General features: G+C 53.7%; 1 protein-coding gene across 1 annotated transcript; it reads right to left on the reverse strand.

The window, feature by feature from the left end:
• Nucleotides 1-7,967: 7,967 nt before the first annotated feature.
• Nucleotides 7,968-12,104, reverse strand: RBM15B (RNA binding motif protein 15B). The gene has a single exon (XM_072128998.1). The coding sequence runs from the start codon at nucleotides 12,048-12,050 to the stop codon at nucleotides 9,717-9,719; it is 2,334 nt and encodes a 777-aa protein (XP_071985099.1). The 5' UTR covers nucleotides 12,051-12,104; the 3' UTR covers nucleotides 7,968-9,716.
• Between the last annotated feature and the right edge of the window lie 3,250 nt (nucleotides 12,105-15,354).

Raw genomic sequence — 15,354 nt, forward strand, 5'->3', positions numbered from 1 at the left:
GCTGCCATGTCCTGTGTCCTGACACCTTTATATCATAGCCAGCAGTGGTCAGGGGTCAGCATGGGCGCTCTGACCCCTCTGTGACTACACCCCCCATACAAAGCGAGCTGCCATGTCCTGTGTGTCCTGACACCTTTCTATCATAGCCAGCAGTGGTCAGGGGTCAGCATGGGCGCTCTGACCCTCTGTGACTACACCCCCCATACACAGCGAGCTGCCATGTCCTGTGTGTCCTGACACCTTTCTATCATAGCCAGCAGTGGTCAGGGGTCAGCATGGGTGCTCTGACCCCTCTGTGACTACACCCCCCATACACAGCGAGCTGCCATGTCCTGTGTGTCCTGACACCTTTCTATCATAGCCAGCAGTGGTCAGGAGTCAGCATGGGCGCTCTGACCCCTCTGTGACTACACCCCCATACACAGCGAGCTGCCATGTCCTGTGTCCTGACACCTTTCTATCATAGCCAGCAGTGGTCAGGGGTCAGCATGGGCGCTCTGACCCCTCTGTGACTACACCCCCCATACACAGCGAGCTGCCATGTCCTGTGTGTCCTGACACCTTTCTATCATAGCCAGCAGTGGTCAGGGGTCAGCATGGGCGCTCTGACCCCTCTGTGACTACATCCCCCATACACTGCGAGCTGCCATGTCCTGTGTGTCCTGACACCTTTCTATCACAGCCAGCAGTGGTCAGGGGTCAGCATGGGTGCTCTGACCCCTCTGTGACTACACCCCCCATACACAGCGAGCTGCCATGTCCTGTGTGTCCTGACACCTTTCTATCATAGCCAGCAGTGGTCAGGGGTCAGCATGGGTGCTCTGACCCCTCTGTGACTACACCCCCCATACACAGCGAGCTGCCATGTCCTGTGTGTCCTGACACCTTTCTATCATAGCCAGCAGTGGTCAGGGGTCAGCATGGGCGCTCTGACCCCTCTGTGACTACACCCCCCATACACAGCGAGCTGCAATGTCCTGTGTCCTGACACCTTTCTATCATAGCCAGCAGTGGTCAGGGGTCAGCATGGATGCTCTGACCCCTCTGTGACTACACCCCCCATACACAGCGAGCTGCCATGTCCTGTGTCCTGACACCTTTCTATCATAGCCAGCAGTGGTCAGGGGTCAGCATGGGTGCTCTGACCCCTCTGTGACTACACCCCCCATACACAGCGAGCTGCCATGTCCTGTGTCCTGACACCTTTCTATCATAGCCAGCAGTGGTCAGGGGTCAGCATGGGTGCTCTGACCTCTCTGTGACTACACCCCCCATACACTGCGAGCTGCCATGTCCTGTGTGTCCTGACACCTTTCTATCATAGCCAGCAGTGGTCAGGGGTCAGCATGGGTGCTCTGACCTCTCTGTGACTACACCCCCCATACACTGCGAGCTGCCATGTCCTGTGTCCTGACACCTTTCTATCATAGCCAGCAGGGGTCAGGGGTCAGCATGGGCGCTCTAACCCCTCTGTGACTGCACCCCCCATTCACAATGAGCTGCCATGTCCTGTGTGTCCTGACACCTTTCTATCATAGCCAGCAGTGGTCAGGGGTCAGCATGGGTGCTCTGACCCCTCTGTGACTACACCCCCCATACACAGCGAGCTGCCATGTCCTGTGTGTCCTGACACCTTTCTATCATAGCCAGCAGTGGTCAGGGGTCAGCATGGGCGCTCTGACCCCTCTGTGACTACACCCCCCATACACAGCGAGCTGCCATGTCCTGTGTGTCCTGACACCTTTCTATCATAGCCAGCAGTGGTCAGGGGTCAGCATGGGCGCTCTGACCCCTCTGTGACTACATCCCCCATACACAGCGAGCTGCCATGTCCTGTGTGTCCTAACACCTTTCTATCATAGCCAGCAGTGGTCAGGGGTCAGCATGGGTGCTCTGACCCCTCTGTGACTACACCCCCCATACACAGCGAGCTGCCATGTCCTGTGTCCTGACACCTTTCTATCATAGCCAGCAGTGGTCAGGGGTCAGCATGGGCGCTCTGACCCCTCTGTGACTACACCCCCCATACACAGGGAGCTGCCATGTCCTGTGTCCTGACACCTTTCTATCATAGCCAGCAGTGGTCAGGGGTCAGCATGGGCGCTCTGACCCCTCTGTGACTACACCCCCCATACACAGCGAGCTGCCATGTCCTGTGTCCTGACACCTTTCTATCATAGCCAGCAGTGGTCAGGGGTCAGCATGGGTGCTCTGACCTCTCTGTGACTACACCCCCCATACACAGCGAGCTGCCATGTCCTGTGTGTCCTGACACCTTTCTATCATAGCCAGCAGTGGTCAGGGGTCAGCATGGGCGCTCTGACCCCTCGGTGACTACTCCCTCCATACACAGCGAGCTGCCATGTCCTGTGTGTCCTGACACCTTTCTATCATAGCCAGCAGTGGTCAGGGGTCAGCATGGGTGCTCTGACCCCTCTGTGACTACACCCCCCATACACAGCGAGCTGCCATGTCCTGTGTGCTGACACCTTTCTATCACAGCCAGCAGTGGTCAGGGGTCAGCATGGGCGCTCTGACCCCTCTGTGTCTACACCCCCCATACACAGCGAGCTGCCATGTCCTGTGTGTCCTGACACCTTTCTATCATAGCCAGCAGTGGTCAGGGGTCAGCATGGGTGCTCTGACCCCTCTGTGACTACACCCCCCATACACAGCGAGCTGCCATGTCCTGTGTGTCCTGACACCTTTCTATCATAGCCAGCAGTGGTCAGGGGTCAGCATGGGCGCTCTGACCTCTCTGTGACTACACCCCCCATACACAGCGAGCTGCCATGTCCTGTGTGTCCTGACACCTTTCTATCATAGCCAGCAGTGGTCAGGGGTCAGCATGGGCGCTCTGACCTCTCTGTGACTACACCCCCCATACACAGCGAGCTGCCATGTCCTGTGTGTCCTGACACCTTTCTATCATAGCCAGCAGTGGTCAGGGGTCAGCATGGGCGCTCTGACCCCTCTGTGACTACACCCCCCATACACAGCGAGCTGCCATGTCCTGTGTCCTGACACCTCTCTATCATAGCCAGCAGTGGTCAGGGGTCAGCATGGGCGCTCTGACCCCTCTGTGACTACACCCCCCATACACAGCGAGCTGCCATGTCCTGTGTGTCCTGACACCTTTCTATCATAGCCAGCAGTGGTCAGGGGTCAGCATGGGCGCTCTGACCCCTCTGTGACTACACCTTCCATACACAGCGAGCTGCCATGTCCTGTGTCCTGACACCTTTCTATCATAGCCAGCAGTGGTCAGGGGTCAGCATGGGTGCTCTGACCCCTCTGTGACTACACCCCCCATACACAGCGAGCTGCCATGTCCTGTGTGTCCTGACACCTTTCTATCATAGCCAGCAGTGGTCAGGGGTCAGCATGGGCGCTCTGACCCCTCTGTGACTACACCCCCCATACACAGCGAGCTGCCATGTCCTGTGTTCTGACACCTTTCTATCATAGCCAGCAGTGGTCAGGGGTCAGCATGGGCGCTCTGACCCCTCTGTGACTACACCCCCCATACACAGCGAGCTGCCATGTCCTGTGTCCTGACACCTTTCTATCATAGCCAGCAGTGGTCAGGGGTCAGCATGGGCGCTCTGACCTCTCTGTGACTACATCCCCCATACACAGCGAGCTGCCATGTCCTGTGTGTCCTGACACCTTTCTATCATAGCCAGCAGTGGTCAGGGGTCAGCATGGGTGCTCTGACCCCTCTGTGACTACACCCCCCATACACAGTGAGCTGCCATGTCCTGTGTGTCCTGACACCTTTCTATCATAGCCAGCAGTGGTCAGGGGTCAGCATGGGCGCTCTGACCCCTCTGTGACTACACCCCCCATACACAGCGAGCTGCCATGTCCTGTGTGTCCTGACACCTTTCTATCATAGCCAGCAGTGGTCAGGGGTCAGCATGGGCGCTCTGACCCCTCTGTGACTACACCCCCCATACACAGCGAGCTGCCATGTCCTGTGTGTCCTGACACCTTTCTATCATAGCCAGCAGTGGTCAGGGGTCAGCATGGGTGCTCTGACCCCTCTGTGACTACACCCCCCATACACAGTGAGCTGCCATGTCCTGTGTGTCCTGACACCTTTCTATCATAGCCAGCAGTGGTCAGGGGTCAGCATGGGCGCTCTGACCCCTCTGTGACTACATCCCCCATACACAGCGAGCTGCCATGTCCTGTGTGTCCTGACACCTTTCTATCATAGCCAGCAGTGGTCAGGGGTCAGCATGGGTGCTCTGACCCCTCTGTGACTACACCCCCCCATACACAGTGAGCTGCCATGTCCTGTGTGTCCTGACACCTTTCTATCATAGCCAGCAGTGGTCAGGGGTCAGCATGGGTGCTCTGACCCCTCTGTGACTACACCCCCCATACACAGTGAGCTGCCATGTCCTGTGTGTCCTGACACCTTTCTATCATAGCCAGCAGTGGTCAGGGGTCAGCATGGGTGCTCTGACCCCTCTGTGACTACACCCCTCATACACAGCGAGCTGCCATGTCCTGTGTGTCCTGACACCTTTCTATCATAGCCAGCAGTGGTCAGGGGTCAGCATGGGCGCTCTGACCTCTTTGTGACTACACCCCCCATACACAGCGAGCTGCCATGTCCTGTGTGTCCTGACACCTTTCTATCATAGCCAGCAGTGGTCAGGGGTCAGCATGGGCGCTCTGACCCCTCTGTGACTACACCCCCCATACACAGCGAGCTGCCATGTCCTGTGTGTCCTGACACCTTTCTATCATAGCCAGCAGTGGTCAGGGGTCAGCATGGGCGCTCTGACCCCTCTGTGACTACACCCCCCATACACAGCGAGCTGCCATGTCCTGTGTCCTGACACCTTTCTATCATAGTCAGCAGTGGTCAGGGGTCAGCATGGGTGCTCTGACCCCTCTGTGACTACACCCCCCATACACAGCGAGCTGCCATGTCCTGTGTGTCCTGACACCTTTCTATCATAGCCAGCAGTGGTCAGGGGTCAGCATGGGTGCTCTAACCCCTCTGTGACTACACCCCCCCATACACAGCGAGCTGCCATGTCCTGTGTGTCCTGACACCTTTCTATCATAGCTAGCAGTGGTCAGGGGTCAGCATGGGTGCTCTAACCCCTCTGTGACTACACCCCCCCATACACAGCGAGCTGCCATGTCCTGTGTCCTGACACCTTTCTATCATAGCCAGCAGTGGTCAGGGGTCAGCATGGGCGCTCTGACCCCTCTGTGACTACACCCCCATACACAGCGAGCTGCCATGTCCTGTGTCCTGACACCTTTCTATCATAGCCAGTAGTGGTCAGGGGTCAGCATGGGTGCTCTGACCTCTCTGTGACTACACCCCCCATACACAGCCAGCTGCCATGTCCTGTGTGTCCTGACACCTTTCTATCATAGCCAGTAGTGGTCAGGGGTCAGCATGGGTGCTCTGACCTCTCTGTGACTACACCCCCATACACAGCGAGCTGCCATGTCCTGTGTGTCCTGACACCTTTCTATCATAGCCAGCAGTGGTCAGGGGTCAGCATGGGCGCTCTAACCCCTCTGTGACTACACCCCCATACTCAGCGAGCTGCCATGTCCTGTGTGTCCTGACACCTTTCTATCATAGCCAGCAGTGGTCAGGGGTCAGCATGGGCGCTCTGACCCCTCTGTGACTACACCCCCCATACACAGCGAGCTGCCATGTCCTGTGTCCTGACACCTTTCTATCATAGCCAGCAGTGGTCAGGGGTCAGCATGGGCGCTCTGACCCCTCTGTGACTACACCCCCCATACACAGCGAGCTGCCATGTCCTGTGTGTCCTGACACCTTTCTATCATAGCCAGCAGTGGTCAGAGGTCAGCATGGGTGCTCTGACCTCTCTGTGACTACACCCCCATACACAGCGAGCTGCCATGTCCTGTGTGTCCTGACACCTTTCTATCATAGCCAGCAGTGGTCAGGGGTCAGCATGGGTGCTCTGACCCCTCTGTGACTACACCCCCATACACAGCGAGCTGCCATGTCCTGTGTGTCCTGACACCTTTCTATCATAGCCAGCAGTGGTCAGGGGTCAGCATGGGCGCTCTGACCCCTCTGTGACTACACCCCCCATACACAGCGAGCTGCCATGTCCTGTGTCCTGACACCTTTCTATCATAGCCAGTAGTGGTCAGGGGTCAGCATGGGTGCTCTGACCTCTCTGTGACTACACCCCCATACACAGCGAGCTGCCATGTCCTGTGTCCTGACACCTTTCTATATTTCTGGTGATTTTCCTTCCTTCTGTCTCTGATATTTGACCTATGTGCAGATTTCTCCTGACATTTGCATCCATCACATAGATGGCGCCTCTCTGATGGCGTCTTGGATAACCGCGCTCCCCGCTCAGGTGAATCTTCTTGCAATCATGCAAACCAGATGCGAAGTATGGAAATAATCCGATGCAGTGACGGATGAGCCCGAGGCGGCCCTGATGCCCCTCCGTCACTCGGCTTTCTTGGATTCAGTCGTTCTATCTTTTTCCATATTAGCCAATAATCAAATAATAAAATACGTACACAGTGTAACAAAGGATCAGCTCTGATGTAGTGTCTCCCCCTCCCCTGCAGCCAGTGGTATGTTCCAGAACACTGACGGCTTCTTACTAGAAGATACCACTGGGCAGTAGTAGGGGGGTGCATTACCTGGCAGCGTACCTATTGGTTCATTCCTATAATGAATGCTTCCGCCTGGTGCAGGGGCTTCACATACAATTCATGCTCCGCACCCCATTAATTATGTACAAGACCATTGAGCAGGCCACTCCCTGCATGTTCCACTCACATCTGTGGAGGCTGAATCAGTGCATGATGAGAGTTGTAGTGTCACAGCTTGAAGTAAATGGGTCTGACCTCCCATACCACGCACGGCCTGTGGGCGAAGGGGGGCGCTGTCCTGTTATGCAGATTCTTTATAGCTGCAGATAATTATTACCAATTTCACAAGGATCTGTGCATCCAGCTGTAGTGCAGAGCTATGTGTCTCTATGGTTACAGACCGCACTCGTATCCTGTGTAGTCTGATGAGGCAGCTTATGCACAGACACATGGATGCAGCACAGAGCACCCTATATAACATCTACAATACATATATCACCCTATATAACATCTCAAAACAGCGCCGCCCCTGCTCCCAGGCCGGGTGTGGTATTGCACTTCAGCTCCTTTACTATTGAAAAGCTGAGCTGCACTACTAGACATGACCTGAGGTGGTGCCTGTTACTAGGGGTTTATAATCCTGAATCTCCACCGCACACTAAACGACTGCGGCTTCGCCCCTGTTCATACCGCAATCACATCCAGAGCTGCGCTCAGCTGACTTGTGCCCTCAGCTCTGGGTGTCATTGGATACTTCTGTGCAGTAATAGATTGGTCTTGTCTGCTCTGCAGATTGTGTAGTGTCTACAGATCACTGGATGCCATCCAGACCTGACTAATGGATGGACAATCTGCTGTGTGCAAGGAGGGTCCCGCCCATGTAAAGGGTGACTCCGCCTGCTTTACACCACACCCATAAATAAACTAATTGAAATAAATACAAAAAACTATGGTTCCCAGAATCAAAAGGGGGAAAAAAAGCCATAAAAAAAACACAAAAAAACACCAAGATCTGTGCTTGCTGTCAGTGAACAGAACTGTTCTCCTCCTCTCACAGAGCGAACTGCCAGACCAATAGAACATATCAGCTAACAGCGGATTATATAGAATGATAACATTGTAGCAAACCCTCAGCTGTGAGGAGCATTCCAGGTTATGATGAGATTCCAGCTTCTGGATGTTCCCTTTCTCTGACAGCAAGCAGAGATCCTGACAGTGAGGAAGAGAGTCATTAAAGGGATTCCTGACACACAGCAGCGGCCATGAGGCTACAGTGCCTGGCGATGAGCGGGTCACATGACCGCGTCCGGCGCAGGATGAACGCACAACACACGGGATGGAGGAGGAGCATTTAATATACGGGAGGCGTCTGCTCTACACCGGTAAGTGCTCAGTACATACAGGCCGGCGCACCCACAGCACTGCTCCGGGGTGCAAATCAACACAAGAGGGGGGTGTGCAAAGCTACAGGGGGTCCGCACAACATGGGGGGCGCAATGGTAACTAATGCTCTGCCCCTGACCCCCCACACACACATCTCTGGGGGGTTCACATGACATAAAGGACCCCCGGAAGAGGCCGTCACTGTGTCAGGGGTCTGCGTCCTGTCACTTCACTATAGGAGATAGAAAGGATGCAAACCCCCAACATGGAGCCCCCTAAAAGGGCAGGGTCACATGACATGGGCAACAATGAAGGTCAAAGGCCGTGAATATGGGGACTCATCTACAACCTGCCCCCTCCCCGCCAGGACCCCTCCTGCCCCCATGGAGACATCGCTGAAATGAACACACATGAAACTCGTCCTTTCTGGGAGATTTACTAATCACATTCAAGATCCGTCCAAGAAAAAACAAAACCCATCGTGACCCGATATCAGCGTCTGCAGCACTACAAGACCCAGAAAGCCAAGAGGAGTCCGGGGGCGTGCAGTACTGCAGATACAATAGTACATCATCTACGGGGGTCCCCCAGGACCAGGGCAGCTCATCTGTGATTGATTGGTCATGTCTGCTCTACATCTATACACAACACTAGACACGGCTCAGACGTGACCAATCAATCCCACAGAAAGAGAAACAACTATGGAATTCACACGTGGGGCTGTGATTGGGCACCCCCTTTACCTCCCCTGTATGCTGGAGACCCCCAGTGCCCAGCCCCTTCCCCTGCAGTAACAGTGACCAGCAGCCGACCAGGGCCGGGGGGTGACAACACAGAGAACGAGGCCTCTACATTACCCGTGCAGCGCTCCGCCTCTGCTGGCGATACTGGACCCGGAGTTGCACAACTTATTCTGGATCAGTTATCACCCGACGCCCCAAATACAAAGACGACTCCGCTCCGAGCCCCCAAAACCCGGTCACCTCCTATACACGTGGCCGCATCGATGTAACACACAGGACGCCACCAATAAGCCTCAAACACCCGTGGACTGATGGGGACAGGAGTGACGGGCCCGGGATCTACAGCGCCTGGCAGTGATAGGGTTAATAGTGATTGTAGCTACAGGTACCCGGGCGTCTCAGAGCGAGACCTCACCAAGTCTCATTAGTAGATAACGAGCGCCAGCGATCCCCGGGGGCTTCTATTGTTATAAACAGGGAGGTAACGCACAGCTAATAAGAGCCCAGGGGTGTCCGCTCCCCTCCCCCACACACATCCGCGTCACATAGACAATAAGGCACTCAGGGACCCCCACTACCCAAGACTCCCGAACACACAAACCTAAAAACATGAGAACCCCAAAAAACTAATAATATACACTGCCCCCCTCCCCCAAACCTGAAAACATAAGAACCAGTGAGGGGCCCCGGGGAGGATCCGAGGAGCAGAGACCAGACGGGGGCAAAGGAACAGGAATAAAAGACAAAAATAATCATCATCATCATCATCTGTCCAGCAGCAACGACTGGAGACTTCAGTTCATATAAAACATCGACCTGTCGTCTGCGCTGCCCACCACCCGCATATCCTGCTTAACCCTGCAAGTGCTGGAAGGACCTGATGGCGTCCCCGGCATTCTCAGGGTTAATGCAGCAGCCGTGAACCTTGTTACTTTGGGGGGGACCCGTGGGGGCAGCGGCTCAGGCATTGTCTTTGACCAGCACAATTATCATGTTCTCCTCTAGTTTGCCCACCACTCGCTGGGCGCTCTGCTGGTACAGCTGGTGGAAGTCACAGGGGGGGAAGGCGTAGAGCATGCCGCTGGGGTCCCTGCCCTTACCGCTCGCCCCCACAGGGAGGCTGATGACCCCCGCCGCCTGCTTCTGTTTCAGGTAGGAGACCAAATTCCTGAGCAGGCGGCGCTGTAATCCGGCTTCCCCGGGGAGCACCCCTTCATTCTGAGGGGCCTGGATGGCGACAAGCACAGCATAGCCTCCTGTGGCGCTCTGCCTCACCCGGCGGGTCACCTCCTCCAGTTTGGGCTGGTCTAGTCGGAGTCTCTGAGCAATTTTGAGCTGTGCCAGGCTGCCCGCTCCGGGGGCTGAGCGGTCTCTGAGGAGGGCAGCGGGCACGTCACGGTCACCTTCCAAGAAGTGAAGATAAGTAGGAAAACAGCTGTTCTTCAGCACCAGGTGACCGCACCAGACCGGCGGCAGCGTCCGTCCCTTCTCTGCCACTGGTGAGGACGGTCTCTCCGCAGGGGGCTCCGGGGGCCTGGGGTGGTGGTTCCTCCTAGGTTGGGGTGGCTCCGGAGTGGGGGGACGGGGCTTGTCCTGTGCTGGGGTACGGTGGTTATGGGGTGGTGATGGAGGGGTGCTGGGTTCTCGGTCGGACAGGTCCCTCCGGGGACGGTCTGGGCTGCGCTCCACCCTGCTCCTGCCTCTGTCACCAGACAAGCTGCGCCGTCGCCGCCTCTCCTCTCGGCTCTTGGAGCTGCTGCTTCCTCCCCCACCTCGGTCTCCGCTGCGGCTGCGCGCCCCCTGCCCCACACTGCGCCGCTCAGAGTTCAGCCAGCCCGCCTCCACGAAGGGCCTCTCTCGGTCAGAGTAGAGGAGGTGCGGGGGAGTGCGGTCTCTGACCCGAAGGTCGGGCTCCAGTGCTGCCCGGTGACGGCTGTAGGCCTCGGACTGTAGCAGTTCATAGGAGAGGGGCAGTGGGTAGGGCGTGGGCTGGATGGGAGTGTAGCGGGAGGCCGCCGCGGCCGCTGCTGCTTCTTCGGGGGTCACTTTTGCAAAGTCAACGCGCAGCCGGCGGTCCCCGAGCTGGAAGCCCCTCATCTGGGTGCAGGCGGCCTGGGCAGCGTCCAGGCTCTCGTACTGGATGTAAGCAAAACTGTCGCCCTTCACATAGTCCACGGTGCGGATACTGCCGAAGCGGTCAAACTCACGGGCCAGGGCGGCCAGGGACGTGTTGGGGCCCAGCCCCCCCACCCAGAGCCGAGTGCTGGGGTTGGCTTTGCCATAGCCGATCTTCATGGCGTTGCGGCCCAGCAGGCGGCCGCTCATGGCCAGCTTTGCCCGGTGGGCCATGTCCAGGTTCTGGAACTTGAGGAAGGCGTAGGCGGCCCCCAGCCCCCGGGCCGGACGCTTGATCACCACCTCCTCGATGGGGCCGTACTTGTCGAAGGCTCTGCGGAGGTCGGCCTCGGACACGTTGTGGTCCAGGTTCCCGATGAACAGGTTGCGTGTGGCTCGGTGGTCGTCCTCGGGGGCCAGCTGCTCGGTGTCGTCAGCCCCCCGGGCCCGCTCCTCGTACAGGCTCTGGTAGTAGGCCTCGGCGGCCGTGCTGCTGCTGCTGCTGGAGGTGCCCAGGGCCGGGGGCAGCAGCAGGTGGCGGGGCACCGGCAGGGCGGCGCTGCTCAGGGGCAGGGGGCGGCTGGGCTGCTGGGTGAACACGGGCTCCACCACCAGGGGGCGGTCATACAGCAGGGGCCGCAGCTTGGCGTGCCGGGCCTGACGAGCCTCCGCCGGCCGCCGGAAGTTGATGTAGGCCACGCGGCCCAGGTCCGGGGTGTGCGACAGCTTGACGCTGATCTCCCCGAAGCGCTGGAAGTGGCGGAAGAGCCAGTCCTCCAGCAGCGGCTCCGGCAGCGCCGAGCCCAGGTTACTGATCAGCAGCGTCTTGTACTCGGGCACGTCCGCCTGGCTGGGGAGCAGCAGCGGCCGCGGCGGGGGGTTGTCGCGGGGCCGCCGGGAGGAGGACGAGGAGGAGGCCCCGGCCTGGTTGGGCCTCTCCCGCCTGCCGGAGCTCTTGTGGTGGCCGCTGCCGGCCTCCTCCCTCCGCTCCCGGGCTCGCTTGGCACGGCCGGGGCTGGAGTCTCTCCGCTCGCTCTGCCGCTTCATGCTGCTGCCGGACTCGCCGTGCACAGAAAACGCGCTCACTCCGCGGCCGCCATCTTCCACAATGAGTCGGGAGGGAGAACGTCTGACGTCATCAGGCGGCGCCGGGGACAAGGCGTGGCTCGACATTGTCATGTGACCAGCGCGCCAACATTTGCTTCAAATTTTACCTCTCTGGAGAGGCGTGGCCTGGGTGACGTGCGTGACAGGAGGGTGACGTAGCGCAACGAGCTCCAGAAACATGGCGGGGACCAGGGGGAGGTGCTTAAGGAACATGACGCAGACCTGGGAGGAGCTTCAGAAGCATAAAGCAACCTACGGGAGGGGCCTAGGGGGAGGATCTTCTGGAACATGGCGGCCCCCTCAGTGTGGTCACAGATAGAGACATTCCGAGTAGATGAAACATTTCCCTGGAGCGGAGGTGCACGAGCCGCCCCCGCCAGTGCAGCAGCAGAGCCGCGGAGTTATTCACTGTTTGCCGTGATTCGCAGTACTGTGGGCTCAGCGCTGCAGGACCTGCCCTGCTATACAGAGCGGAAGCTCAAGGACCTGTGATGATGTCAGCATCACATGACCCTCCGGTTTCTGTTCAATACATCCTCCTGCGGAACAGGCTGCTCACAGAGGAGGAGGGGCATAGAACTAAGGGAGGGGACTAGAGCTGGGGCCAGTATTATAGTAGTTATATTCCTGTACATAGGGGGCAGTATTATAGTAGTTATATTCCTGTACATAGGGGGCAGTATTATAGTAGTTATATTCTTGTACATAGGGGGCAGTATTATAGTAGTTATATTCCTGTACATAGGGGGCAGTATTATAGTAGTTATATTCTTGTACATAGGGGGCAGTATTATAGTAGTTATATTCCTGTACATAAGGGGGCAGTATTATAGTAGTTATATTCTTGTACATAGGGGGCAGTATTATAGTAGTTATATCCCTGTACATAGGGGGCAGTATTATAGTAGTTATATTCTTGTACATAGGGGGCAGTATTATAGTAGTTATATTCTTGTACATAGGGGGCAGTATTATAGTAGTTATATTCTTGTACATAGGGGGCAGTATTATAGTAGTTATATCCCTGTACATAGGGGGCAGTATTATAGTAGTTATATTCCTGTACATAGGGGGCAGTATTATAGTAGTTATATTCCTGTACATAGGGGGCAGTATTATAGTAGTTATATTCCTGTACATAGGGGGCAGTATTATAGTAGTTATATTCCTGTACATAGGGGGCAGTATTATAGTAGTTATATTCCTGTACATAGGGGGCAGTATTATAGTAGTTATATTCCTGTACATAGGGGGCAGTATTATAGTAGTTATATTCCTGTACATAGGGGGCAGTATTATAGTAGTTATATTCCTGTACATAGGGGGCAGTATTATAGTAGTTATATTCCTGTACATAAGGAGGCAGTATTATAGTAGTTATATTCCTGTACATAGGGGGCAGTATTATAGTAGTTATATTCCTGTACATAGGGGGCAGTATTATAGTAGCTATATTCCTGTACATAGGGGGCAGTATTATAGTAGTTATATTCCTGTACATAGGGGACAGTATTATAGTAGTTATATTCTTGTACATAGGGAGCAGTATTATAGTAGTTATATTCCTGTACATAAGGAGGCAGGATTATAGTAGTTATATCCCTGTACATAGGGGGCAGTATTATAGTAGTTATATTCCTGTACATAAGGAGGCAGTATTATAGTAGTTATATCCCTGTACATAGGGGGCAGGATTATAGTAGTTATATTTTTGTACATAGGGGGCAGTATTATAGTAGTTATATTCTTGTACATAGGGGGCAGTATTATAGTAGTTATATTCCTGTACATAGGGGGCAGTATTATAGTAGTTATATTCCTGTACATAGGGGGCAGTATTATAGTAGTTATATTCCTGTACATAGGGGGCAGTATTATAGTAGTTATATTCCTGTACATAGGGGGCAGTATTATAGTAGTTATATTCCTGTACATAGGGGGCAGTATTATAGTAGTTATATTCCTGTACATAGGGGGCAGTATTATAGTAGTTATATTCCTGTACATAGGGGGCAGTATTATAGTAGTTATATTCCTGTACATAGGGGGCAGTATTATAGTAGTTATATTCCTGTACATAGGGGGCAGTATTATAGTAGTTATATTCCTGTACATAGGGGGCAGTATTATAGTAGTTATATTCCTGTACATAGGGGGCAGTATTATAGTAGTTATATTCCTGTACATAGGGGGCAGTATTATAGTAGTTATATTCCTGTACATAGGGGGCAGTATTATAGTAGTTGTATTCCTGTACATAGGGGGCAGTATTATAGCAGTTGTATTCCTGTACATAGGGGGCAGTATTATAGTAGTTATATTCCTGTACATAGGGGGCAGTATTATAGTAGTTATATTCCTGTACATAGGGGGCAGTATTATAGTAGTTATATTCCTGTACATAGGGGGCAGTATTATAGTAGTTATATTCCTGTACATAGGGGGCAGTATTATAGTAGTTATATTCCTGTACATAGGGGGCAGTATTATAGTAGTTATATTCCTGTACATAGGGGGCAGTATTATAGAAGTATTATTCCTGTACATAGGGGGCAGTATTATAGAAGTATTATTCCTGTACATAGGGGGCAGTATTATAGTAGTTATATTCTTGTACATAGGGGGCAGTATTATAGTAGTTATATTCTTGTACATAGGAGGCAGTATAATAGTAGTTATATTCTTGTATATAGGGGACAGTATTATAGTAGTTATATTCCTGTACATAGGGGGCAGTATTATAGTAGTTATATTCCTGTACATAGGGGGCAGTATTATAGTAGTTATATTCTTGTACATAGGGGGCGGTATTATAGTAGTTATATTCTTGTACATAGGGGGCAGTATTATAGTAGTTATATTCTTGTACATAGGGGGCAGTATTATAGTAGTTATATTCTTGTACATAGGGGGCAGTATTATAGTAGTTATATTCCTGTACATAGGGGGCAGTATTATAGTAGTTATATTCCTGTACATAGGGGGCAGTATTATAGTAGTTATATTCTTGTACATAGGGGCAGTATTATAGTAGTTATATTCCTGTACATAGGGGACAGTATTATAGTAGTTATATTCCTGTACATAGGGGGCAGTATTATAGTAGTTATATTCCTGTACATAGGGGGCAGTATTATAGTAGTTATATTCCTGTACATAGGGGGCAGTATTATAGTAGTTATATTCCTGTACATAGGGGGCAGTATTATAGTAGTTATATTCCTGTACATAGGGGGCAGTATTATAGTACATATAGGTATGTATACTATAGGCTAGAATCTTCCAATGATTAATTACTAGTCACATTTATTACCTGGGTTCAGACAATTTCCATCATTATTACGGTCCTGCTTGTGCACTGTATTGTCTGCTCGGG

Source organism: Engystomops pustulosus, chromosome 10, assembly GCF_040894005.1.
Source record: "Engystomops pustulosus chromosome 10, aEngPut4.maternal, whole genome shotgun sequence".
Lineage (NCBI taxonomy): Eukaryota > Metazoa > Chordata > Amphibia > Anura > Leptodactylidae > Engystomops > Engystomops pustulosus.